This window comes from Anguilla anguilla, chromosome 9 (genome assembly GCF_013347855.1).
Source record: "Anguilla anguilla isolate fAngAng1 chromosome 9, fAngAng1.pri, whole genome shotgun sequence".
NCBI classification, from domain to species: Eukaryota; Metazoa; Chordata; class Actinopteri; order Anguilliformes; family Anguillidae; genus Anguilla; species Anguilla anguilla.
Genome location: NC_049209.1, coordinates 6,223,282 through 6,249,286, shown reverse-complemented (window position 1 = coordinate 6,249,286; position 26,005 = coordinate 6,223,282). Strand labels below are relative to the sequence as shown.

General features: G+C 47.6%; 1 protein-coding gene across 4 annotated transcripts in view; it reads right to left on the bottom strand.

Annotated features, from left to right (window-relative positions):
• The window catches only part of usp25 (ubiquitin specific peptidase 25), a 41,836-nt gene that overhangs the window by 2,784 nt on the left and 13,047 nt on the right, over positions 1 to 26,005 (bottom strand). For 2 of the 4 annotated variants that reach the window (XM_035433948.1, XM_035433947.1), the window contains exons 9-24: positions 25,727 to 25,800; positions 25,104 to 25,252; positions 24,340 to 24,467; positions 23,852 to 23,947; positions 22,342 to 22,506; positions 21,932 to 22,140; positions 10,390 to 10,460; positions 9,934 to 10,162; positions 9,077 to 9,298; positions 8,655 to 8,797; positions 7,082 to 7,279; positions 6,410 to 6,505; positions 4,783 to 4,961; positions 3,373 to 3,451; positions 2,028 to 2,107; positions 649 to 772 (exon numbers count right to left, since the gene is read on the bottom strand). In XM_035433948.1, the coding sequence (XP_035289839.1) occupies positions 649 to 772; positions 2,028 to 2,107; positions 3,373 to 3,451; positions 4,783 to 4,961; positions 6,410 to 6,505; positions 7,082 to 7,279; positions 8,655 to 8,797; positions 9,077 to 9,298; positions 9,934 to 10,162; positions 10,390 to 10,460; positions 21,932 to 22,140; positions 22,342 to 22,506; positions 23,852 to 23,947; positions 24,340 to 24,467; positions 25,104 to 25,252; positions 25,727 to 25,800 (2,242 nt within the window). The remainder of the gene's footprint in view (positions 1 to 648; positions 773 to 2,027; positions 2,108 to 3,372; positions 3,452 to 4,782; positions 4,962 to 6,409; positions 6,506 to 7,081; positions 7,280 to 8,654; positions 8,798 to 9,076; positions 9,299 to 9,933; positions 10,163 to 10,389; positions 10,461 to 21,931; positions 22,141 to 22,341; positions 22,507 to 23,851; positions 23,948 to 24,339; positions 24,468 to 25,103; positions 25,253 to 25,726; positions 25,801 to 26,005) is intronic. The other 2 variants (XM_035433949.1, XM_035433950.1) reach the window with 2 other exon arrangements.

The following is a 26,005-nucleotide window of genomic DNA, read 5'->3' as shown; positions in this document are numbered from 1 at the left end:
AGGACAGCGAAAGCTTTCTCAATAATGTGTTTACACTTACGGCACTGCCTGTTTCCTACTCCAAGTCTGGTGATTACAGTACGAGCACGCTGCCAGCACGGGGTGACTGAGTGCATGAGCGCGAGCTAAAAGACCAGGGATTTCAGCACAGCCGTAGATTTTAAAAAGATTTGAAGTGCAGCTGGGCCTGTGTCCTTTTCCAGTGTGGGAGTGGTTTTAAAATGTCCTGCCAGCAGGTACTACGTGAGCGAGGCTCTGTACTTGACAACGGAGGATTAGTTTCTTAATGTTTTCAAACAACTGTGCCAAAGTCTCGAAGGCAGGCATACTATTGTGGGCTGAAGTACCTTAATGCACAAAATCAGAACAATGAAAGAAAAAAACAATGCAAATATTTACATGCTTCCCCTAAATTATGTCACGTATGTAGTACCGTTTCCTATGCATTGCAGTGTGTAAAATGGGTTGCATCAATCAGATGTGATAGGAAAACGTCTACAAATTTCTTGTGGGTCTTTGTCACCGATGTTTTGTTAATGGCTACAGAACAGGTGACAGGAAGTCCATTGTGGCTTGACAAAATGGGATTGGCCCCGCTCCTCTGAATGCGGTACGCTGCGAGTCGATGGGCTGGAGTGCGCCACTCACCAACAGGCACTCTCTCCTGTAATGGCCTATCAGCTCCTCGTCATGGCCACGGTAAGGGCCTTTGGAGAGCAGCTCTCTGTTGTACTGATAGGAGTAGATCAGGTACATCAAAGCTTCCACATAGCTGGGGGGCGGGGGGGGGAGGAGAGAGGGAGGAACAGACATTAATCAAACAGCGCCTAAAATGTGTATATTCTTTCATTAAACTCTCAGCCCTTAAAAAAAAAAAAGACCAGGGCTCCTTTCTCTTGTAATGACACACAAGTGCCATAATCAACATTCCCCAAAAAGGAAAATAAGAGAAGGCCTTTCCAATGCACACAAACAGATCCAGCGTTCAGAAAGGAGAAATCTACAAGGCAAAGGGTGACAAAAATGGACAAGAGGAACGGATCTTGGTAGAACTGACTGCTGGGGGAAACTGATCAAGGCCTTCACACCAAATAATTCTTACAGTGCTTCTCAAGGGAGGAGGATATAAGGGCACTGAAGATGACAGCTATTGATCCGTAGCCTTGACCAATTATTTTTTTAAACTCAAAACTGGGAATATAGGGTGGATAAAACATGCTTCCTCTCTCCAGTGTCACATTTAATTCAGCACAAGCAGCAATCCTAATAAGAACGTTGCAGGCAGTAACTGTTAATTATGAATCAACACAGCACAGCAAATTCAACACATAAAAAGTAAACTGTCAAAGACACAGGTTAGAAGAACAACAGAACATAGGTTTTTCCAGTGCAATTGAAATTTGAAAGCACAGAAATTCTGCAGTGAGTCTTCCAAGCCTGAAGATGGCAGCGGACTGTTACTTTCCTGCTTATTCAGAGTAAAAAAAGCATGCAGGCATTTATGACGATACATTGTAAAAAATAAAAAATAAAATAAATAAATAAAAACAATTTGTGAAGACCCTGAATACCAACTGCAGCTTTCCATGAGGGAATAGAATGTTTTTCCAAGATGTTTGAGAAAATCAGACCACCCAGTACAGCCCATTATGAAAATCCCCACTCGGGCCAAAATCTCTCATGCACTGAGATGACCTGAAACAAATGGAATCAGAGCCATTTTAAAGTATGTGCTGCCCTCTGTCGCCAGATGAGGGGATTACAGTTTGGCAGAACAAACGATGCTGTAAATTTAATTTGAGAAAAATGTGGAATGTGACAACTGACCCATGCAAAATAGTTCTGGTGAACCATCCATCCATTATCTATACTTGCTTATCCTGGTCAGGGTCGCAGGGGGTACTGGAGCCTATCCCAGCGTGCATTGGCCGAGAGGCAGGAATATACCCTGGACAGGTCGGTTCTGGTGAACCATTTTACTTCAACAGCTGTAGATGTGCTTCTGGCAGCCTGCTGAGAGCTCTCACCTCCTCTTTTGAAAAAGTTCCAGGCCAATCATCAGGAAGATGGTCGTCTCCCGGAAATTCCGGTATTCCTGGTGCCACATCTAGGACAGCAAGACGTATAAATGAAAACATCAGTCTATACCGCAATAAGTAAAACGATCAATCAATCATACTTCATATTTAAATAGCACATTTCATACACCATTGTGAAACACAAAGTGCTCCACAATGAATTGAATGAGTTTGTTTTTAAAACCATCCAAGGACTGAACAGCCCTCAGGCCCTCTGGCAGACAGTTTCAAAGGCTGGGCAATAGATTAAATGATGCCCTGCCAAAGGTCTGAGTCTAGCTGTGACTAATGGGTTACTGCCAGAGGATCTGAGGGCCCTGTTAGGCACATACCCCAAAACCAAGTCAGACAGGTAGGGGGGTGGGTGCTAGGCCATGAAGAGACTTCTAAACTATAAGAAGAATTTTTTTTATCAATCCTAAAACGAATAGGTAGCCAATGAAGCGCTTTTAAAACAGGAGTTGTGCGTGCTCTTGTTTTGGTTTTAGTCAATAAACAAGCAACATAGTTTGGGACTAATGCAAGTGATTGATAATAGATAATGACAAACCAGAAAAAAGGGCATTACAGTAGTCAAGTCTGCTCATAATAAAAACATGTATTAGCTTCTCAGCACTTCCCTGTGTTAAAAATGGATGTACCTTAAGAATGGATTTATGATGATAAAAATAAAAAAGTATTTGTGCTGAATGTGTGTCTCAAAGGCGTAGACTGCTCACGCGTAACCAAATGTTAAACATTGTCTGTTCTTATGTTAAATGTACTGCTGTAGTGCTTGTAATCTATTCCTGTTTACTTGGCCAGGTCTCTCTTGAAAAAGATTTCTAAACTCAATGAGAATAACATGGTTAAATAAAGCTTAAAATACAATTAATTAAAAATAATTAAATCACAATGCAACTGTAAACGGTATTCTTGGAGAAATTAAACCTAAATGTTGCCACCATCCAGGATAATGATGGGCATGACTCACAATCTGAAGTGTTGCTAAAAACATTTAAATGGATTCAGTGAAACAATACCTATGATTAAACAAAATACAACTTGGATGCAGCAAATGTATTGAGTGCTGCTTCAACCTACATTCCACAAACGAACTACTCTGATGAACATGGTCATAGGTCTGTAGTATGAAGACTTAGTTCCGTGGTTTCCTTCTAAATTCTCACATCTTTGCCGCAGAGGGTAAGCAAGTAAACGAACATATCCATATTTAAAATATTAAAAAAAAAAACATCTAAGTACTGAAACAATGTATTGCTCTTGGGAACAGTAGGAAAGAGGAAGTGCTGACCTCATATTCTTCCATGTTCACTTCATCTGGCTTTATAAGGTCTAGTTTCGCACGTGCAACTTTCATGATGTTCTTACATCTGCAAGAAAAAGGCATTAGGACAGGCATTTGGTGACAGAAAGACGAAATGAAAGAGGGAGAAACTGCTAGTGCGGTAAGCTTGAGCAGTGTGCCGAGGAGTAAGCTTTGACCTCGGGCAACAAGTTATCCTTAATCACTAAAAGGAAAACGAAACCAGTTCTGCGGAAGTTCCAATTTAGGCCACACTGGCACATAAATCTAATTATGTTCCTAAAAATAGAAAGGATAGGAATGAATACACTTATGAATATGGATTACGATTACAGCCCACCTGCTTGTCCCACTCTGTCTGGGTGAGGCAGGGTTTTCTTTTTGTTAGCTAGAAAGGCAAAAACGTGTATGCATTTTCTCTCCGGAGATCATGAGATTTGCAACTGAACAGTGCGAAAAAGTGTGTGTGTGTGTGTGTGTGTGTGTGTGTGTGTGTGGGGGGGGGGGGGGGGTGGTCAGGGGGGACCCCATTGTTCAGCCAATGGGAGCACTAGGATCAGGAAGCTCGGAACAGAAGCGCAATGGAAGAAAGACGCGTTGAAGAAGAGAGGGGTTACTGCTGAAACATCAGTGACTTAACCGCAGACCTCAAGACGTAACGGGAAGCGATTACACATTTGCATTGCCTCACACCAGGCACCCACTTGTATTTATACAATGTAGTAAACATGACTGAAGCCTTGGTGATGTGCAGGGAAAAGAGAAAGAGCAAACAAACAAAAAACAGAAACAGAAAATGACCAACTTTTCCAATGAGTGTCAGCATTTAAAGGATAATCCACAACCTGTAATGGGCATTAAGTCTCATACTCAATTTAGTACTGAAACTGCTTAGCTCGACGATGCCTATGGTCAGGCTAAGACAGCTTCTAGAAGCATAATAGGGAGTCTATGGATTTGTGTCTTCTGTTGGGAATTTTGCTGCCATAAGCTGATTTCTATACCAGCTAAATCTAGACTAATGGTGATGCTGACCAGAAATGAGCACTACACACTGGAAATCCACTGTATTCTCATCATGTTTTCAAGTTGACTCATTTCATGACAACTGTATGGGTTTGCTTCAGCCTTGAAACATGGCAAAGCACAATTTCAGTTCAAATTCCCTGCAACAACAGTGACGCCAGCCGTCACAGTGCTGAGCAAGTAAGGGGGTTTACACAAATATTTTACAATGTATGACAGAAGCTTGCAGGGATAGTGGCTTCTGACAAAGACAAAGGAAATTTAAGACATGCACAAGTGAAAACTAGAGAGTCTCATGGAAAGGGATGGAAGTGTTACTTGAATACAAAAATGTTAGCTGCGGTCACAGAAACACACGCTCATCGTCCGTACCGTTCATCAAAGCCCAGGTTGCGATCGGCAAACTGCATGAGCAGAGTCCTCTCCAGGATCTTCTTGGGAGCCTGGTTCTGGATGAAGTAGACGATCACATGCTGCAGCCGGTGGTCATTCTCAGGGGCAGTGTCCTCCTGAGCGAATCGCAGCAGGCGAGCGTACTCCACCTTGATAGCCTGTGGAAAGAAGGGGGAGGCACACTGTCAGCCGGCAGGCCTGTGCCTCATCCGCCCCAGAAGGGGGCAGTAGTCTGCAGAGGGCAGGCACGCTTCATGCCCGTGGCGGGTTAGAGGAAACCACAAGATGCATTCAAGCACGCCCCAATGAGAATCGCCATGGTCAGCGGGGTTGATGCACGTTTATCTTCCCTGTAGTACATGCACATCGCTTTACATTCAGGCCTCCATCTACACCATCGTTTTTTTTACAGTTGTAATTTTTTGGCTGGACCGCAACAGCGGGGCCAGCCCTACAAACGCGAATGTCTGTGACTGAGTGAGTGACTGAGTGAGTGATGAAGTTACACCATTGGTCGGCCGGATCACGTGTGTTAGGTCCAGCCATATACTAGGTTTTGACCTGGTCTTGTTTAGGAACAACCAGGAACTATAAAACTTTTTTTAAACATGGTGTAGCAGAGTTGCCGAGAGCCAGAAAAGAATCTAGTAGCTGCCACCACACTGCTCTCAGTGTGTGATCTAAAATTGTCTTGCGAACACACTACCAACTAACTGGCTTTTACTTTCTGTCCATGAACCCCAAGTGTTTCCCATGAGGCCAGAGAGGAACTGAAAGGCTAGAGAAAAGTAATATAAAAGTGTGAAGAAGCAGAAGTGCTGAATTATTATTATTTTTTTTTTTACAAAAAGAGAAAATGATGAATTGGCTAATACGGGGTTGCTTCATGTTGAATGCAACTAATTAAATCTGAGGAGGGAAAGTTTGCATCTCACTGTAAATGAATGGCTTTCACACTGTAAGTTGTCTTAGAAATGCTAACTTTCCTAGCGTATTGGCGAGAGTCAATATTGCGAGGTTCTTCCACCACTTGTATATCAAAATACATTCATCAACTTTTAAACACAAAATATTTTCAACAGAAAATATACAACAATTTAGCAACTACAGTGACATTAATTTCAGGAAAACACTACAAAAAACCAGCCAAAAATATAAACATGCAGTGTCACACAAAGCCTGCCAACATTATCTGTATTGCAGATACGAACTAATAACTTCAGACAACCAACGCAGAGCCTTGAACACAGTTTCTGTGTTAAAAGGACTGATTGATCAATTTCTTCATTCTTCTCTCCAAACCAAATACAAGGATGCACCATACAGTATTAGCACATCCAAGTGTCAACTTTGAACCTTCACAATCCTACATCAGACTGTATCAGACAGTGGTTGGAAGATGTCAGAGATAGTTCTTTTCCCTTCTCTTCCCAATACTGGATTTTAAAGGAAAACGGGAAGAAGGGAGAACAACAAAGAAGATAAAACGATGAGCTGAGAAGCAGGAGGCATGCATAAGTAGGAACATGGGAAGATGAACGGGAAGCATGCAGAGGATATAAAAAAAAATGGATGGGGCAGGAGGGAGGAGTGCGAGGGGATGTACCTTGAAGAAGGCCGCCTCGGGGCCACTCTTTTCGTACACACTCCCGGCTTTGCCAATGGCCAGTATAATACCCTGCATGTTTGGGGTCAGCATTGCCTGCCCAGAGAGGGAAGCCAGTTACTACATCACTGGGAGTTCACTTCCTGTCCTGTGCTCTAATGAAAAGGCCGTTCAAGCCCTTCTTGTGCTAGCAACCGACGACAGACTCACGCAGTGACACGCCGTGCTGTGGCGGCTCCCTTGGCCTGAGGAACAGGCCAGGGGCTCGTCTCCTGGGACGAGCGCAACAGGAAACCCAAAAAGGAACGGCCTGTTCCCTAGCCCAGAGCTTTGCTTACATCTGAATACTGATGACATGCAAGACTCAGCCTACGAGTTGTGTTCAAATGCACAACATCAAGGTCTTAAACTTGACTGCGATTACACAACACGCTTCACATCAGAGTTCAGCCCTCAGGACAAGGCAGTTGGGAAATAAATCAGGTTTATTTCAACAAATGAATTAAGAAGTTTTACGAGTTTTCACTTTCAGGAGTAGAGAAAAGCTCAGAAAACCGAACGGGTCACCAAAAGTGGGCACCCACATTCCCCTTCATACAGTAATCAAATCCCTGAGCGAGGGTTGGGGGGGGAATGGGGTTCTCAGTACCCTCCACCAGACCGGCACACTACCTCGTCATCGTACCCCCCCTCCTCTGTCTCTATGATGAAGGTGCCAACATGGGGGATGGCCACCTCAACCATGCGGTGAGCAGAGGGGGGCGGGGGAGTGGCCGCCTCTGCCTGGTGATCAGGGGGAGGGGTTTGGCGAGGGTTTGACACGCCTGTGGGGTCAGGGGAAGAGGATGTGGGTGTGCCATCGCAAGCGGGCTGTAGAAAGAGACACACAGACAAGGAGAGGGGGCGGAGCAGGAAAATGGGTGAACTTAAGGCAGGAGGGTATGAGAAAGAAATGGAAACAAGCTGAACGTTAAGTACAACTATCACCCTTTCACAGGAACTGTGCAAAACAGGTCTATCCTGGAAATTAGAAAGTAGTCTTCGATTTAATAATGAGCCCCATTTGCACGCACTTTTGCACTGAATAATATGATAAAAAGATAAGATTCACTTCTGGCAAGCATTGTAGATCATTTGGAATCAAACGTCAATAGTATTGGAAATGACACATTAAAAAGACATGATTGTTTTAGGTGGAGTTTTTCCTTAGGCTAAGGATTTTATTTAACCACCATACAGAACCAGGGGCAGAGGTTTTCCCTTTAGGTTTTGCAGTTAAAGAAATTTAAAAAGTACTGCACTGTCATCAATATCTGCAGCATTTGTGGCAGGAGGCTGCATTTCATGACGATTGTAAAGGATGGGAATTCTGTCAGATCAAATGAAGAAAACAAATTAAACTGATGGAACAAGCTAAAGTGTCTGCCCTCCTGAAAACTCAGACCACTGTTGCCTTTCAATTGGCTTGTTAGCAGTTGTATACAGCAGGTGCATTCCGTTTTCAAAATATACAGTTTAAATATCAATCCCGTATTAATTCATGAATTGAACTGATTGATGAATCTATCGATTCAGTATAAACACCTGGTTTAAAGTTAAAGTTGGTGCAGTGCACCATGTGGTATTTGAAACTTGTGGGATTTGGAATAAAATGTGAATCTGAGTAAAATTTCTGCAGAGTGTTCATCATAGGCTGCAGACATTTTAGACAAACAAGCAAAAAATACCAAATGTTTTCACCAGGAACCTTGGCTGACTTTGCTTTCATACAACGTAGCCAGGGCTCGGCAGTACCAGTTTTCCCACTCGTGTTTGCAAAGCAAGTGGTTTCTTGTCTTATGGGCTTGGTCTGTTTATTCAGGGATCCTCACTCAACCTATTGCAGTGAATTGAGGATCGGCGGTCCTACTATGAGGAGTTAAATGAGTCTGAAAGCCAATGAAATGGGAGGCGATGTTACAGCAGAAATGTGACCTTTTCCAAAAACAAACATACAGGTACATGAGCATAATCCTGACACACCAGACACTTTTCAGGAATTTTCCTAAATAAATGAATAAATAAATAGTGTTAGAGGCTTGCACGTGTGATATCAGGAAACAGGGGATACATGCGCTCCCCACCCCCCCCCCCCCCCAAACCTGAGGCCTGAGATCGACACCCTTTCATGGGAAAAGTGTGCATGTACGAGCGGGTTCTCCCTCCTGAAGAGGAGAGAGTGGCTGCGGAAAGGCACTGCTCTTACCGCGGCTAGCAGGGCCTCCGGGCTCCTCTCCTCCTCCTGCTCGGCTGCAGCCTTGGAGATGGCCCTCTCCATGTCCTCCTTCAGGTGTTTGGAGTCGTCGGTGGGGGAGGGCTGCTCCATGTACTCCGGCTCCTGCTGAGGGGCTGGGAGGGGCAGAGATGGAGCAGTTTACTCTACACACAAGCACATGTACACAGTCAACCACACACGCACATACACACACTGCCTGTGACATTCCCTCGCGCATGCACGCATAAAATCACCAAAATACAGTAAATGCCCAATTTTACAATTAAACAATCACAAAGCACTAAATAAATGTGTGCTTTCCAGAGCCAAAATATAAAAACATATCATAAACAGAACTCTCTAAGATGACAGCTGTGGAAAAATACAAGGGTAAAAATTGTACTATGACTGACCTGTGCTCTCTTGGGGGGCGGGCTCAGTGCTCATTGGCTGACAGGATGACGCTGCGGCTGTGGCCGGAAGCTTCTCGTGCTGAGCCTTGCGGGCCTGCAGGGCGTCCCACTCCTCCAGCTCCTTCTCAAACAGCTGGTTGTCCTCCTTCACGTACTCCTTCAGGTCCGGAGGGAGCTTGTCCAGACCGCTCAGCATTTGCCCCGTCTCCTTGTCGAATTCCTCTGGACACACACGGCCACAAAATGCATTGAAGCTCTGCTGCCAGCTCTTTTTGCCTAACCTCACTGACCCTAACCCCTTCTGGTTTTAGTACTAACATAAGCTTGTGAGAACAAACATTTTGATCCATTTGGGCCTTGGTCAAGTCATTTTTAATCTCACCTAATGATCTTGCCAGAGCAAAAACAAATAGAACAACCCTTATAACAGTGCTGTAACTGACAGTGATGTTAGCAGTTAGTAAGAGCAATACAACATCAGTGTAAAATTAGTTCACTGCAATTGTGATGCTATAATACAATTGCAATTGTGATTACCATTCCTACTGAAAAGTGCCATGGGGTCTACAGCTGAGTCAGGACCTCAACTGAAAATCTTCCCTCTGACCCAAACAAATCCTGAGAGGTCCAGAGAGAAGAACAGTGGCAACTACTGGCCCATCAACACCTCTTCCAGCAGAAACTTAGTTTGGACATGAGAAGGGTACAGGGTGGCATGGCTGCAGTAGGATAGTCGCAACTGTTAATATCATTAACAACAATAGCAATGTTAACGCTTTGCATTAGCATTACAATTGCTAATGCTAAGTCAGCCAATTTTCCACTCTTGCTAGGGCTCAGGGGGTGTGACACCTCACCTTCTATTAAGAAGGGCTTTTTGTCATTGATGTACATGAGGCAGTAGGCACTAGCATTCCTGTAGCCCCCAAAAGAGTCGCGCATCAGCTCCTCCCATGACGACTTGGTGACGGCGATATCGTTGTACTTCATCCAGCGACGGTGGTGTGGGTTGTAGATGTAGGCCCAGTAGTGTCCGGCATTGGCCTGGCCCTCGTGGACCAAGACCGCGTGCAGCCGGTATGGGACCTGAAAAAGCAGCACAGCCAAGCCCAGCAGGCTTGCTCAGGCCTCGCAAAGATACTGACAACTACGTACACAAAACATGTTACTATTAATGCATCAATATATATTTTAATATTACAAATAATTTATGTATTTAGCTGATATTTGTTGTCTCAACAATGCAGTGAAAGGACTTGTACATTTGATAGAAGAAAATATACAACCCATTTATATGTGGATTTTTAACTCACCTGCATCATTGTCTTGTCAGAGTACATGAGCTCAATGGTCCTGTGAATTCTGGAGATGCTTGCCTGCAGGTCTGGAAGTGAAGACAGCAAGAGAAATAAAATAAGCTCACAGGAGAGACTGTGGGAGGAGAAGAATGAGCGCAGAGGAAAGTCTGCCTCCGGGAGGAGGAGAATGAACACACAGGAGAGACTGTGTGTGGGAGGAGAATGAGCTCACAGGAGAGACTGTGTGTGGGAGGAGGAGAATGAGCTCACAGGAGAGACTGTGTGTGGGAGGAGGAGAATGAGCTCACAGGAGAGACTGTGTGGGAGAAGAATGAGCACACAGGAGAGACTGTGTGTGGGAAGAAGAGAATGAGCTCACAGGAGAGACTGTGTGGGAGAAGAATGAACACACAGGAGAGACTGTGTGTGGGAGGAGGAGAATGAGCTCACACTCACAGGAGAGACTGTGTGTGGGAGGAAGAGAATGAGCTCACAGTAGAGACTATGTGGGAGGAGGAGAATGAGCTCATAGGAGAGACTGTATGTGGGAGGAGGAGAATGAGCTCATAGGAGAGACTGTATGTGGGAGGAGGAGAATGAGCTCACAGGAGAGACTGTGTGTGGGAGGAGGAGAATGAGCTCACAGGAGAGACAGTGTGTGGGAGGAGGAGAATGAGCTCACAGGAGAGACTGAGTGGGAGGAGAATGAGCACACAGGAGAGACTGTGTGTGGGAGGAGGAGAATGAGCACACAGGAGAGACTGTGTGTGGGAGGAGGAGAATGAGCTCACAGGAGAGACTGTGTGTGGGAGAAGGAGAATGAGCTCACAGGAGAGACTGTGTGGGAGGAGGAGAATGAGCTCACAGGAGAGACTGTGTGTGGGAGGAGGAGAATGAGCGCACAGGAGAGACTGTGTGTGGGAGGAGGAGAATGAGCTCACAGGAGAGACTGTATGGGAGGAGGAGAATGAGCACACAGGAGAGACTGTGTGTGGGAGGAGAATGAGCTCACAGGAGAGACTGTGTGTGGGAGGAGGGGAATGAGCTCACAGGAGACACTGTGTGTGGGAGGAGGAGAGTGAGCTCACAGGAGAGACTGTGTGTGGGAGGAGGAGAATGAGCACACAGGAGACACTGTGTGTGGGAGGAAGAGAATGAGCTCACACTCACAGGAGAGACAGTGTGTGGGAGGAGGAGAATGAGCACACAGGAAAGACTGTGTGTGGGAGGAGGAGAATGAGCTCACAGGAGAGACTGTGTGTGGGAGGAGAATGAGCTCACAGGAGAGACTGTGTGTGGGAGGAGGAGAATGAGCACACAGGAAAGACTGTGTGTGGGAGGAGGAGAATGAGCTCACAGGAGAGACTGTGTGTGGGAGGAGGAGAATGAGCTCACAGGAGACACTGTGTGTGGGAGGAAGAGAATGAGCTCACACTCACAGGACAGACTGTGTGTGGGAGGAGGAGAATTAGCACACAGGAGAGACTGTGTGTGGTAGGAGGAGAATGAGCTCACAGGAGAGACTGTGTGTGGGAGGAGGAGAATGAGCACACAGGAGACACTGTGTGTGGGAGGAAGAGAATGAGCTCACACTCACAGGAGAGACTGTGTGTGGGAGGAGGAGAATGAGCACACAGGAGAGACAGTGTGTGGGAGGAGGAGAATGAGCTCACAGGAGAGACTGTGTGTGGGAGGAGGAGAATGAGCACACAGGAGACACTGTGTGTGGGAGGAAGAGAATGAGCTCACACTCACAGGAGAGACTGTGTGTGGGAGAAGGAGAATGAGCTCACACTCACAGGAGAGACTGTGTGTGGGAGGAGGAGAATGAGCTCACAGGACAGACTGTATGTGGGAGGAGGAGAATGAGCTCACAGGAGAGACTGTATGTAGGAGGAGGAGAATGAGCTCACAGGAGAGACTGTGTGTGGGAGGAGGAGAATGAGCTCACACTCACAGGAGAGACTGTGTGTGGGAGGAGGAGAATGAGCACACAGGAAAGACTGTGTGTGGGAGGAGGAGAATGAGCTCACAGGAGAGACTGTGTGGGAGAAGAATGAGCACACAGGAGAGAATATGTGTGGGAAGAAAAGAATGAGCTCACAGTAGAGACTGTGTGTGTGTTACGTGCCAGGTTTGTGTTTTTTCTGTCGGACTCATTATCCCGTGAGGTCTGTTACGGGTCACTCCGCCATTGGCGAAGAAGAAGGAAGAGTGCGCCGTTTCCCCCCAATCCTCTTCTGCGGACCTGCCTGGCGGCCAATGAGGAACAGACCCACACCTATAAAAACCTAACACTGTCAGTTACACCTCAGTGTGTCTTGGATTTGAATGTTCGTTCACTTCTGTATACTCGTGTGACTTAGTGCTATTTTTTGACTTGTGTAAACGATCGAATTTCTGAAAAGACTTTGAGTTTGGATTTGCGTCTTTGGTTTGGTTGCTGGTTTTGTATATATATATTGGGAGTGGGATTTAAGTAGGTGTTTGTTTTCTTCACTGTCACTGTTAGTTTCACTTGTGTATATATATATAGATACGGGCGTGTACCACCCTTGTATGTTTTTGTTCAGTTTAGAATAGTTAGAGTAGTTAGTTAGGTTCGGAAGATTTTCGGGTTTCAGTTAGTTAGTTTCTTTTATTTCTAGAATTGTTAATAGCTTATATTTCTGTTTGTTATCTTCTTTTGTTTGGTACCGCCCAGTGTTTCCCCTCCCGTTTGTTCACTGTATAGATAATTGTGTAAATAAACTTTAATCATTAATAATCAGTCATTTTGTTACTCCCCTGTACCCCTAGACCACAACGGGGACGTAACAGTGTGGGAGGAGGAGAATGAGCTCACAGGAGAGACTGTGTGTGGGAGGAGGAGAATGAGCTCACAGGAGACACTGTGTGTGGGAGGAAGAGAATGAGCTCACACTCACAGGACAGACTGTGTGTGGGAGGAGGAGAATTAGCACACAGGAGAGACTGTGTGTGGTAGGAGGAGAATGAGCTCACAGGAGAGACTGTGTGTGGGAGGAGGAGAATGAGCACACAGGAGAGACTGAGTGGGAGGAGAATGAGCACACAGGAGAGACTGTGTGTGGGAGGAGAATGAGCACACAGGAGAGACTGTGTGTGGTAGGAGGAGAATGAGCTCACAGGAGAGACTGTGTGTGGGAGGAGGAGAATGAGCACACAGGAGAGACTGAGTGGGAGGAGAATGAGCACACAGGAGAGACTGTGTGTGGGAGGAGAATGAGCACACAGGAGAGACTGTGTGTGGGAGGAGGAGAATGAGCTCACACTCACAGGAGAGACTGTGTGTGGGAGGAGGAGAATGAGCACACAGGAGAGACAGTGTGTGGGAGGAGGAGAATGAGCACACAGGAGAGACAGTGTGTGGGAGGAGGAGAATGAGCTCACAAGAGAGACTGTGTGTGAGAGGAGGAGAATGAGCACACAGGAGAGACTGTGTGTGGGAGGAGGAGAATGAGCACACAGGAGACACTGTGTGTGGGAGGAAGAGAATGAGCTCACACTCACAGGAGACACTGTGTGTGGGAGAAGAATGAACACACAGGAGAGACTGTGTGTGGGAGGAGGAGAATGAGCACACAGGAGACAGGAGAGACTGTGTGTGGGAGGAGGAGAATGAGCTCACAGGAGAGACTGTATGTGGGAGGAGGAGAATGAGCTCACAGGAGAGACTGTATGTGGGAGGAGGAGAATGAGCTCACAGGAGAGACTGTATGTGGGAGGAGGAGAATGAGCTCACAGGAGAGACTGAGTGGGAGGAGAATGAGCACACAGGAGAGACTGTGTGTGGGAGGAGAATGAGCACACAGGAGAGACTGTGTGTGGGAGGAGAATGAGCTCACAGGAGAGACTGTGTGTGGGAGGAGGAGAATGAGCTCACAGGAGAGACTGCGTGTGGGAGGAGGAGAATGAGCTCACAGGAGAGACTGTGTGTGGGAGGAGGAGAATGAGCGCACAGGAGAGACTGTGTGTGGGAGGAGAATGAGCTCACAGGAGAGACTGTGTGGGAGGAGGAGAATGAGCTCACAGGAGAGACTGTGTGTGGGAGAAGGAGAATGAGCTCACAGGAGAGACTGTGTGGGAGGAGGAGAATGAGCTCACAGGAGAGACTGTGTGTGGGAGGAGGAGAATGAGCGCACAGGAGAGACTGTGTGTGGGAGGAGGAGAATGAGCTCACAGGAGAGACTGTGTGTGGGAGGAGGAGAATGAGCTCACAGGAGAGACTGTGTGGGAGAAGAATGAGCACACAGGAGAGAATATGTGTGGGAAGAAAAGAATGAGCTCACAGGAGAGACTGTGTGTGGGAGGAAGAGAATGAGCTCACACTCACAGTAGAGACTGTGTGTGTGTTACGTGCCAGGTTTGTGTTTTTTCTGTCGGACTCATTATCCCGTGAGGTCTGTTACGGGTCACTCCGCCATTGGCGAAGAAGAAGGAAGAGTGCGCCGTTTCCCCCCAATCCTCTTCTGCGGACCTGCCTGGCGGCCAATGAGGAACAGACCCACACCTATAAAAACCTAACACTGTCAGTTACACCTCAGTGTGTCTTGGATTTGAATGTTCGTTCACTTCTGTATACTCGTGTGACTTAGTGCTATTTTTTGACTTGTGTAAACGATCGAATTTCTGAAAAGACTTTGGTTTGGTTGCTGGTTTTGTATATATATATTGGGAGTGGGATTTAAGTAGGTGTTTGTTTTCTTCACTGTCACTGTTAGTTTCACTTGTGTATATATATAGATACGGGTGTGTACCACCCTTGTATGTTTTTGTTCAGTTTAGAATAGTTAGAGTAGTTAGTTAGGTTCGGAAGATTTTCGGGTTTCAGTTAGTTAGTTTCTTTTATTTCTAGAATTGTTAATAGCTTATATTTCTGTTTGGTACCGCCCAGTGTTTCCCCTCCCGTTTGTTCACTGTATAGATAATTGTGTAAATAAACTTTAATCTTTAATAATCAGTCATTTTGTTACTCCCCTGTACCCCTAGACCACAACGGGGACGTAACAGTGTGGGAGGAGGAGAATGAGCTCACAGGAGAGACTGTGTGTGGGAGGAGGAGAATGAGCTCACAGGAGACACTGTGTGTGGGAGGAAGAGAATGAGCTCACACTCACAGGACAGACTGTGTGTGGGAGGAGGAGAATTAGCACACAGGAGAGACTGTGTGTGGTAGGAGGAGAATGAGCTCACAGGAGAGACTGTGTGTGGGAGGAGGAGAATGAGCACACAGGAGACACTGTGTGTGGGAGGAAGAGAATGAGCTCACACTCAGAGGAGAGACTGTGTGTGGGAGGAGGAGAATGAGCACACAGGAGAGACAGTGTGTGGGAGGAGGAGAATGAGCTCACAGGAGAGACTGGGTGTGGGAGGAGGAGAATGAGCACACAGGAGAGACTGTGTGTGGGAGGAAGAGAATGAGCTCACACTCACAGGAGAGACTGTGTGTGGGAGAAGAATGAACACACAGGAGAGACTGTGTGTGGGAGGAGGAGAATGAGCTCACACTCACAGGAGAGACTGTGTGTGGGAGGAGGAGAATGAGCTCACAGGAGAGACTGTATGTGGGAGGAGGAGAATGAGCTCACAGGAGAGACTGTTTGTGGGAGGAGGAGAATGAGCTCACAGGAGAGACTGTATGTGGGAGGAGGAGAATGAGCTCACAGGAGAGACTGTGTGTGGGAGGAGGAGAATGAGCTCACAGGAGAGACTGTGTGTGGGAGGAGGAGAATGAGCTCACAGGAGAGACTGAGTGGGAGGAGAATGAGCACACAGGAGAGACTGTGTGTGGGAGGAGAATGAGCACACAGGAGAGACTGTGTGTGGGAGGAGGAGAATGAGCTCACAGGAGAGACTGTGTGTGGGAGGAGGAGAATGAGCTCACAGGAGAGACTGTGTGTGGGAGGAGGAGAATGAGCTCACAGGAGAGACTGTGTGTGGGAGGAGGAGAATGAGCTCACAGGAGAGACTGTGTGTGGGAGGATGAGAATGAGCGCACAGGAGAGACTGTGTGTGGGAGGAGAATGAGCTCACAGGAGAGACTGTATGGGAGGAGGAAAATGAGCACACAGGAGAGACTGTGTGTGGGAGGAGAATGAGCTCACAGGAGAGACTGTGTGTGGGAGGAGGAGAATGAGCTCACAGGAGAGACTGTGTGTGGGAGGAGGAGAATGAGCTCACAGGAGAGACTGTGTGTGGGAGGAGGAGAATGAGCTCACAGGAGAGACTGTGTGTGGGAGGAGGAGAATGAGCTCACAGGAGAGACTGTGTGTGGGAAGAAAAGAATGAGCTCACAGTAGAGACTGTGTGTGTGTTACGTGCCAGGTTTGTGTTTTTTCTGTCGGACTCATTATCCCGTGAGGTCTGTTACGGGTCACTCCGCCATTGGCGAAGAAGAAGGAAGAGTGCGCCGTTTCCCCCCAATCCTCTTCTGCGGACCTGCCTGGCGGCCAATGAGGAACAGACCCACACCTATAAAAACCTAACACTGTCAGTTACACCTCAGTGTGTCTTGGATTTGAATGTTCGTTCACTTCTGTATACTCGTGTGACTTAGTGCTATTTTTTGACTTGTGTAAACGATCAAATTTCTGAAAAGACTTTGAGTTTGGATTTGCGTCTTTGGTTTGGTTGCTGGTTTTGTATATATATATTGGGAGTGGGATTTAAGTAGGTGTTTGTTTTCTTCACTGTCACTGTTAGTTTCACTTGTGTATATATATAGATACGGGCGTGTACCACCCTTGTATGTTTTTGTTCAGTTTAGAATAGTTAGAGTAGTTAGTTAGGTTCGGAAGATTTTCGGGTTTCAGTTAGTTAGTTTCTTTTATTTCTAGAATTGTTAATAGCTTATATTTCTGTTTGTTATCTTCTTTTGTTTGGTACCGCCCAGTGTTTCCCCTCCCGTTTGTTCACTGTATAGATAATTGTGTAAATAAACTTTAATCTTTAATAATCAGTCATTTTGTTACTCCCCTGTACCCCTAGACCACAACGGGGACGTAACAGTGTGGGAGGAGGAGAATGAGCTCACAGGAGAGACTGTGTGTGGGAGGAGGAGAATGAGCTCACAGGAGAGACTGTGTGTGGGAGGAGGAGAATGAGCTCACAGGAGACACTGTGTGTGGGAGGAAGAGAATGAGCTCACACTCACAGGACAGACTGTGTGTGGGAGGAGGAGAATTAGCACACAGGAGAGACTGTGTGTGGTAGGAGGAGAATGAGCACACAGGAGACACTGTGTGTGGGAGGAAGAGAATGAGCTCACACTCACAGGAGAGACTGTGTGTGGGAGGAGGAGAATGAGCACACAGGAGAGACAGTGTGTGGGAGGAGGAGAATGAGCTCACAGGAGAGACTGTGTGTGGGAGGAGGAGAATGAGCACACAGGAGACACTGTGTGTGGGAGGAAGAGAATGAGCTCACACTCACAGGAGAGACTGTGTGTGGGAGAAGAATGAACACACAGGAGAGACTGTGTGTGGGAGGAGGAGAATGAGCTCACACTCACAGGAGAGACTGTGTGTGGGAGTAGGAGAATGAGCTCACAGGAGAGACTATATGTGGGAGGAGGAGAATGAGCTCACAGGAGAGACTGTGTGTGGGAGGAGGAGAATGAGCTCACAGGAGAGACTGTATGTGGGAGGAGGAGAATGAGCTCACAGGAGAGACTGTGTGTGGGAGGAGGAGAATGAGCTCACAGGAGAGACTGTGTGTGGGAGGAGGAGAATGAGCTCACAGGAGAGACTGAGTGGGAGGAGAATGAGCACACAGGAGAGACTGTGTGTGGGAGGAGAATGAGCTCACAGGAGAGACTGTGTGGGAGGAGGAGAATGAGCTCACAGGAGAGACTGTGTGTGGGAGGAGGAGAATGAGCTCACAGGAGAGACTGTGTGTGGGAGGAGGAGAATGAGCTCACAGGAGAGACTGTGTGTGGGAGGAGGAGAATGAGCACACAGGAGAGACTGTGTGTGGGAGGAGGAGAATGAGCTCACAGGAGAGACTATGTGTGGGAAGAAGAGAATGAGCTCACACTCACAGGAGAGACTGTGTGTGGGAGGAGGAGAATGAGCACACAGGAAAGACTGTGTGTGGGAGGAGGAGAATGAGCACACAGGACAGACTGTGTGTGGGAGGAGGAGAATGAGCTCACAGGAGAGACTGTGTGTGGGAGGAAGAGAATGAGCTCACACTCACAGGAGAGACTGTGTGTGGGAGGAGGAGAATGAGCACACAGGAAAGACTGTGTGTGGGAGGAGGAGAATGAGCTCACAGGAGAGACTGTGTGGGAGAAGAATGAGCACACAGGAGAGAATATGTGTGGGAAGAAAAGAATGAGCTCACAGTAGAGACTGTGTGTGTGTTACGTGCCAGGTTTGTGTTTTTTCTGTCGGACTCATTATCCCGTGAGGTCTGTTACGGGTCACTCCGCCATTGGAGAAGAAGAAGGAAGAGTGCGCCGTTTCCCCCCAATCCTCTTCTGCGGACCTGCCTGGCGGCCAATGAGGAACAGACCCACACCTATAAAAACCTAACACTGTCAGTTACACCTCAGTGTGTCTTGGATTTGAATGTTCGTTCACTTCTGTATACTCGTGTGACTTAGTGCTATTTTTTGACTTTTGTAAACGATCGAATTTCTGAAAAGACTTTGGTTTGGTTGCTGGTTTTGTATATATATATTGGGAGTGGGATTTAAGTAGGTGTTTGTTTTCTTCACTGTCACTGTTAGTTTCACTTGTGTATATATATAGATACGGGCGTGTACCACCCTTGTATGTTTTTGTTCAGTTTAGAATAGTTAGAGTAGTTAGTTAGGTTCGGAAGATTTTCGGGTTTCAGTTAGTTAGTTTCTTTTATTTCTAGAATTGTTAATAGCTTATATTTCTGTTTGGTACCGCCCAGTGTTTCCCCTCCCGTTTGTTCACTGTATAGATAATTGTGTAAATAAACTTTAATCTTTAATAATCAGTCATTTTGTTACTCCCCTGTACCCCTAGACCACAACGGGGACGTAACAGTGTGGGAGGAGGAGAATGAGCTCACAGGAGAGACTGTGTGTGGGAGGAGGAGAATTAGCACACAGGAGAGACTGTGTGTGGTAGGAGGAGAATGAGCTCACAGGAGAGACTGTGTGTGGGAGGAGGAGAATGAGCACACAGGGGACACTGTGTGTGGGAGGAAGAGAATGAGCTCACACTCACAGGAGAGACTGTGTGTGGGAGGAGAAGAATGAACACACAGGAGAGACTGTGTGTGGGAGGAGGAGAATGAGCTCACACTCACAGGAGAGACTGTGTGTGGGAGGAGGAGAATGAGCTCACAGGAGAGACTGTATGTGGGAGGAGGAGAATGAGCTCACAGGAGAGACTGTATGTGGGAGGAGGAGAATGAGCTCACAGGAGAGACTGTATGTGGGAGGAGGAGAATGAGCTCATAGGAGAGACTGTGTGTGGGAGGAAAAGAATGAGCTCACAGGAGAGACTGTGTGGGAGGAGAATGAGCTCACAGGAGAGACTGTGTGTGGGAGGAGGAGAATGAGCTCACACTCACAGGAGAGACTGTGTGTGGGAGGAGGAGAATGAGCTCACACTCACAGGAGAGACTGTGTGTGGGAGGAGGAGAATGAGCTCACAGGAGAGACTGTATGTGGGAGGAGGAGAATGAGCTCACAGGAGAGACTGTGTGTGGGAGGAGGAGAATGAGCTCACAGGAGAGACTGTGTGTGGGAGGAGAATGAGCTCACAGGAGAGACTGTGTGTGGGAGGAGGAGAATGAGCACACAGGAGAGACTGTGTGGGAGGAGAACGAGCTCACAGGAGAGACTGTGTGTGGGAGGAGGAGAATGAGCTCACAGGAGAGACTGTGTGTGGGAGGAAGAGAATTAGCTCACAGGAGAGACTGTATGTGGGAGGAGGAGAATGAGCTCACAGGAGAGACTGTGTGTGGGAGGAGGATAATGAGCACACAGGAGAGACTGTGTGTGGGAGGAGAATGAGCTCACAGGAGAGACTGTGTGTGGGAGGAGGAGAATGAGCACACAGGAGAGACTGTGTGTGGGAGGAGGAGAATGAGCACACAGGAGAGACTGTGTGGGAGAAGAATGAGCACACAGGAGAGACTGTGTGTGGGAAAAAGAGAATGAGCTCACAGTAGAGACTGTGTGTGGGAGGAGGAGAATGAGCTCACAGGAGAGACTGTGTGTGGGAGGAGGAGAATGAGCTCACAGTAGAGACTGTGTGTGGGAAAAAGAGAATGAGCTCACAGTAGAGACTGTGTGTGGGAGGAGGAGAATGAGCTCACAGGAGAGACTGTGTGTGGGAGGAAGAGAATGAGCTCACACTCACAGGAGAGACTGTGTGTGGGAGAAGAATGAACACACAGGAGAGACTGTGTGTGGGAGGAGGAGAATGAGCTCACACTCACAGGAGAGACTGTGTGTGGGAGAAGAATGAACACACAGGAGAGACTGTGTGTGGGAGGAAGAGAATGAGCTCACAGGAGAGACTGTATGTGGGAGGAGGAGAATGAGCTCACAGGAGAGACTGTATGTGGGAGGAGGAGAATGAGCTCACAGGAGAGACTGTGTGTGGGAGGAGGAGAATGAGCTCACAGGAGAGACTGTGTGTGGGAGGAGGAGAATGAGCTCACAGGAGAGACTGTGTGGGAGGAGAATGAGCTCACAGGAGAGACTGTGTGTGGGAGGAGGAGAATGAGCTCACAGGAGAGACTGTGTGGGAGAAGAATGAGCACACAGGAGAGACTGTGTGTGGGAAGAAGAGAAAGAGCTCACAGTAGAGACTGTGTGTGGGAGGAGGAGAATGAGCACACAGGAGACACTGTGTGTGGGAGGAAGAGAATGAGCTCACACTCACAGGAGAGACTGTGTGTGGGAGAAGAATGAACACACAGGAGAGACTGTGTGTGGGAGGAGGAGAATGAGCTCACACTCACAGGAGAGACTGTGTGTGGGAGGAGGAGAATGAGCACACAGGAGAGACTGTATGTGGGAGGAGGAGAATGAGCACACAGGAGAGACTGTGTGTGGGAGGAGGAGAATGAGCTCACAGGAGAGACTGTGTGTGGGAGGAGGAGAATGAGCTCACAGGAGAGACTGTGTGTGGGAGGAGGAGAATGAGCACACAGGAGAGACTGTGTGTGGGAGGAGGAGAATGAGCCCACAGGAGAGACTGTGTGTGGGAGGAGAATGAGCTCACAGGAGAGACTGTGTGTGGGAGGAGGAGAATGAGCTCACAGGAGAGACTGTGTGTGGGAGGAGAATGAGCTCACAGGAGAGACTGTGTGTAGGAGGAGGAGAATGAGCACACAGGAGAGACTGTGTGTGGGAGGAGAATGAGCTCACAGGAGAGACTGTATGTGGGAGGAGGAGAATGAGCACACAGGAGAGACTGTGTGTGGGAGGAGAATGAGCTCACAGGAGAGACTGTGTGTGGGAGGAGAATGAGCTCACAGGAGAGACTGTGTGTGGGAGGAGAATGATCCCACAGAGGGAAGTGGCGCAAGGCGGGACTCGTACCCCGCGTGTCGGTCTCCACCTCACTCCTCCAGCGGTGGAGGCAGCCCTCCAGCACCCGCAGCTCCTCTTCCGTGATGTGGCGGGGCGCCGGGTGCATGGGCAGGTCGGGCGGGAGCCGTGACTGCGTGAAGGGCTTGTGGATGGACACCCGCAGCTGGGGCCCGCTGGCAGGGGTCTCGGGCAAACTCGACGGGCCTTGGTCTGCTGTGCTGTGGGGCCAAGAGTCAACCAAATTTTAGAAAAACATACCCCATGAAAACAGTGACATGTTTTCAGACAAGCCAAGGCAAAGGAAAGAAATATGAATTATTCATTGCACTTTAATTAGCTCTGTGCATCAGGCCTCTAGATGCTTGATCTAAAAGGAGAAAAAAAAGGAGCACGTGTGGTGGAAAAGTAAAGGAGCATGCCTTGGTGCCGGCTGCAGTTGCGCTGTAGTGCCACCGGGTGGTGCTGCAGTATCGATGTCCTCCACAGGTGAGGTGCACACAGGCTTACTGGAGGCAAACTCCATGGCATACTGCAGCACGTCTGCCAGGGGGAACCTCTTGGGGCCCGACCCATAACTCAGATATCTGGGGAGGGAACGGGAGAAAGTGAGACTCAGCAGACAGTTTGCTCAGGAAATGTCATTTTTCAGAGACTAAAATAAAGGAAATCCAGAGGACATAAATTAACTGAATATGAATCTCACGTAGTAAGCCAGTTATAAGGGGCTGATCTTATGTCAGCTGTGGTAGTGTTAAACAAATTCATAACAATCCACTTTGTTCAGCCTTGCAGCAGAGAAGTGCAGTCAAATCTGGATCACTATGCATTTAGCAGCTCGAACTGATTTAAGAGCAGAAATGGAAGGCGGCAGATGAAGCGGATTTCTTTTTTGTTTCGTTTTTCTACGTAGCGTTTGCATTTGCACTGTGGTTCGCATTATCAGTGGCTGACTGCAGAAAAAAAGTTCCACCCATTGTGAGGAATCAAAAAAAAGCCTAAGGGCGCGGTCACACACATACAAAATTAACATTGGCAAATATTCGGCTCCCGTTCACTTCAATTCTATGCGAGCGATGGGGTGAATAAAACATTCGCTTGATGTGGCGAAGCAAATTCGCATCTTCGCTTCGCGTGGAGTTCAACTTTGGTGAACTCTGACCGGTGAATTCGCATCCTCAACCAATAGCAAAGAAGTGTGTGTGGTTGACCCCACTTGGCTGTAGTTTTCTTAGTGAACCGCTCATGTGTGATCAACAACCACAACCACGCAAACGGACTACAAACCAGCAAACTGATTCCCGTGTGCGTCACATCCTGCACTGCCCACATTCAGCACGACAAGATACAAATTTTGCCTCGGCAGGCGATGGTCATTCGCCTGCATTCGCACACGTGTGACCGCGCCCTAACTCTTCCTCTACTACCCTGCTGGACATAACTACAGACTCTCAGTTTGACCGTTTAAAAACACTTCGAACGATGACCCATTTTCTGCTTCTCATCCTCACATAAGGGTCCACCCATTATGTGGTCAGGTGGCAAAAGCGGCTAATGTAACTACAGGGTGTACAACATTTTTCCATCTCCAGCTGGAGATTTAATTTCAGTGCCTATGTCTATGACCATGAAATCCACTTTTTGTACGTCGCTTTGGATAAAATGTTGCAGGGGCGACATAGCTCAGGAGGTAAGACCGATTGTCTGGCAGTCGGAGGGTTGCCGGTTCAAACCCCGCCCTGGGCGTGTCGAAGTGTCCTTGAGCAAGACACCTAACCCCTAACCCCTAACTGCTCTGGCGAATGAGAGGCATCAATTGTAAAGCGCTTTGGATAAAAGCGCTATATAAATGCAGTCCATTTACCATTTACCATAAAAGCGTCTGCCAAATAAATGTAATGTGAAGTGCGATGGCGGTGCGAGCGGACTGACCTCTCCAGACGCTGCTGGAGCAGTGTCAGGTGTTCCTTCAGCCTCCGGATCTCCTCACGTTTAATGCGGGTGATGTCCCTGTTCCTGTCCATGTACCTGAAAACCATAATGGGGGCCAGCACAGGAAACGCACTTCGCGTTATTCCACGTTTCACATACCAGCACGACTCATCGCACACAGAGAACCCACAGCGTGTACGTGTTCACGCGGCCCTTCTGGAATGTCTGTAGCTCACCCTTCAATCATCGTATGACGTTTAACTCTAAATGGGAAATTTGTTCCAAATTTTCTGTGACAAGACAATGAGTCAACCGAAAAATTAACCCCCTGTGGACAAACCCCTGAACGCACTTGAAGGCACACCAGGCCAGTGGCCTTTATAAGAAAGGAAAAACCGAAGCTTAGGACGTCCACACAAACAAAGCTTCTTCAGCGTTTGTTTTCTCACAGAGGGGTCTCTCGCCGGTCCTGGGCTGTGCAGACTGACCTGTCCATGTAGAGCATGGAGGGAAACTCCAGCTTGTTGTGGATCTTCTCCGGTCGGCCCAACGCCTGATTGAATTCAAATCTGGACAGCTCAAAGGTCAGAACGGGCGGAAGCTCGGTGAACCAGTGCTGAAAGGAAAAACGGACAAAATGTGACAAACGGGACAGCATACTTGCGTGTAACACGTTTCAGATCTAAACCATAACAGAGCACCGGCACCAGTTTTACAATCTCTGCTCCCGTCCTCTCCTTCAAGGCCCGGCCATGTCTGAAAGCAGCACCTTAGCCGACGAGCATTTATCTGTATAAAGGGAGCCTGCTTCAGCCCCATCTGCACAGAATGCACAGTTCTGTGACATCACTACATCATTACATCATCACGCTGCCCCTGGCTGCAGGGGCGGGGCCTACCGCCCGGAGCCCTTGCTTCCATGTGTACAGTAGCGCAGCTATTAGCAGGAAACCGCTGGTGGCTCACAGCCCAGGCCGGACTATCTGCAGCCTGCAGAGGCCAGGACCGACTCCCTGACCACTAGCCCCTGAAATAGGAAGTTGTTATTGCCACTAACGTAATAGAGCATGGAACCATATTGGATACCCATATGTGTTCTCAAATTGCCTACATACTGTACAAATTCCTTTTAAAATACAGCTACTCATATGTGAAACTGCTTTACACTCATTCACGTAGGGTATAATATCAGCACGGGCACATGGTGTGGGGGTGTGTGTGCGCGTGCATTCCCTCTGGACTGGACGCTGACCTCTTGTCCAGACTTTGCAGAGTTCTCCGAGTGTAGGGACTCGATCTCGCCCTCGATCATGGCCGCCTCCAGGCACTCGTGGAGATCCTTAAAGCCATTTACTTGGAGGGGGTACTGACCAAACATTTCCGAGTTCTCAAACTTTTTTCCTGAAAAGACACACAGACACACACACAAACACTTCCTTTACTCTTGAACCTTTATTTCTAGATACAGCTGGCAGGCTAAACACAAATATACTCAGAAGGAGCAAGGGTCAGAGGGAAGAAAAAATGAGTTGGCTGGAGACTTCCTAACTGGAACCACCATTCTAGCTGGATGAACATGTTCCCACCAGAGCAAAATATTACAGTTGTCCATCAGTGACACAGAGGTTCCATAAAATGAATGCCTGGCTGCAGTCTTACGGATTCGCCGACTGTCATGGCTCTGAGACAGCATTGTGTGGCATTATAAGTAGTGCCAATCAGACATCAAGGTTCTCATAGATCAACAAAGAAGCCCAGTCCTTTAGAGTTGCACCATCTCATTAATCCAAGGTCACTTTCATTACCTGGGGCAAAGATATTCCAGCAGTTACATGGAAAGAATAGTTAAGTGCAATCCCTCCATCCCTTCCTCACCTTCAAGGACACCCACAGCCAGGAAACGACCATAGAACAGCTCCACCATTGGATTCTTTGGCTTCTCTCCCTCCCTGCAGAAAAATATATAATACAGTTGAGAGAAATGCCTTTTCTGTTGGCCCTGTGTGACTATGTTCAGAATGTGCATTTAAAATGCAGCTTTTTACCTGCACAGAAAACAGTTACTCTTGTAAAGGCATGTTCAGTTGAAAAAGAATTTGTGCAGCATAAACAAATGGTAACCAGTGGAAAATGGCAAGATTAGCTAAAAGGGTG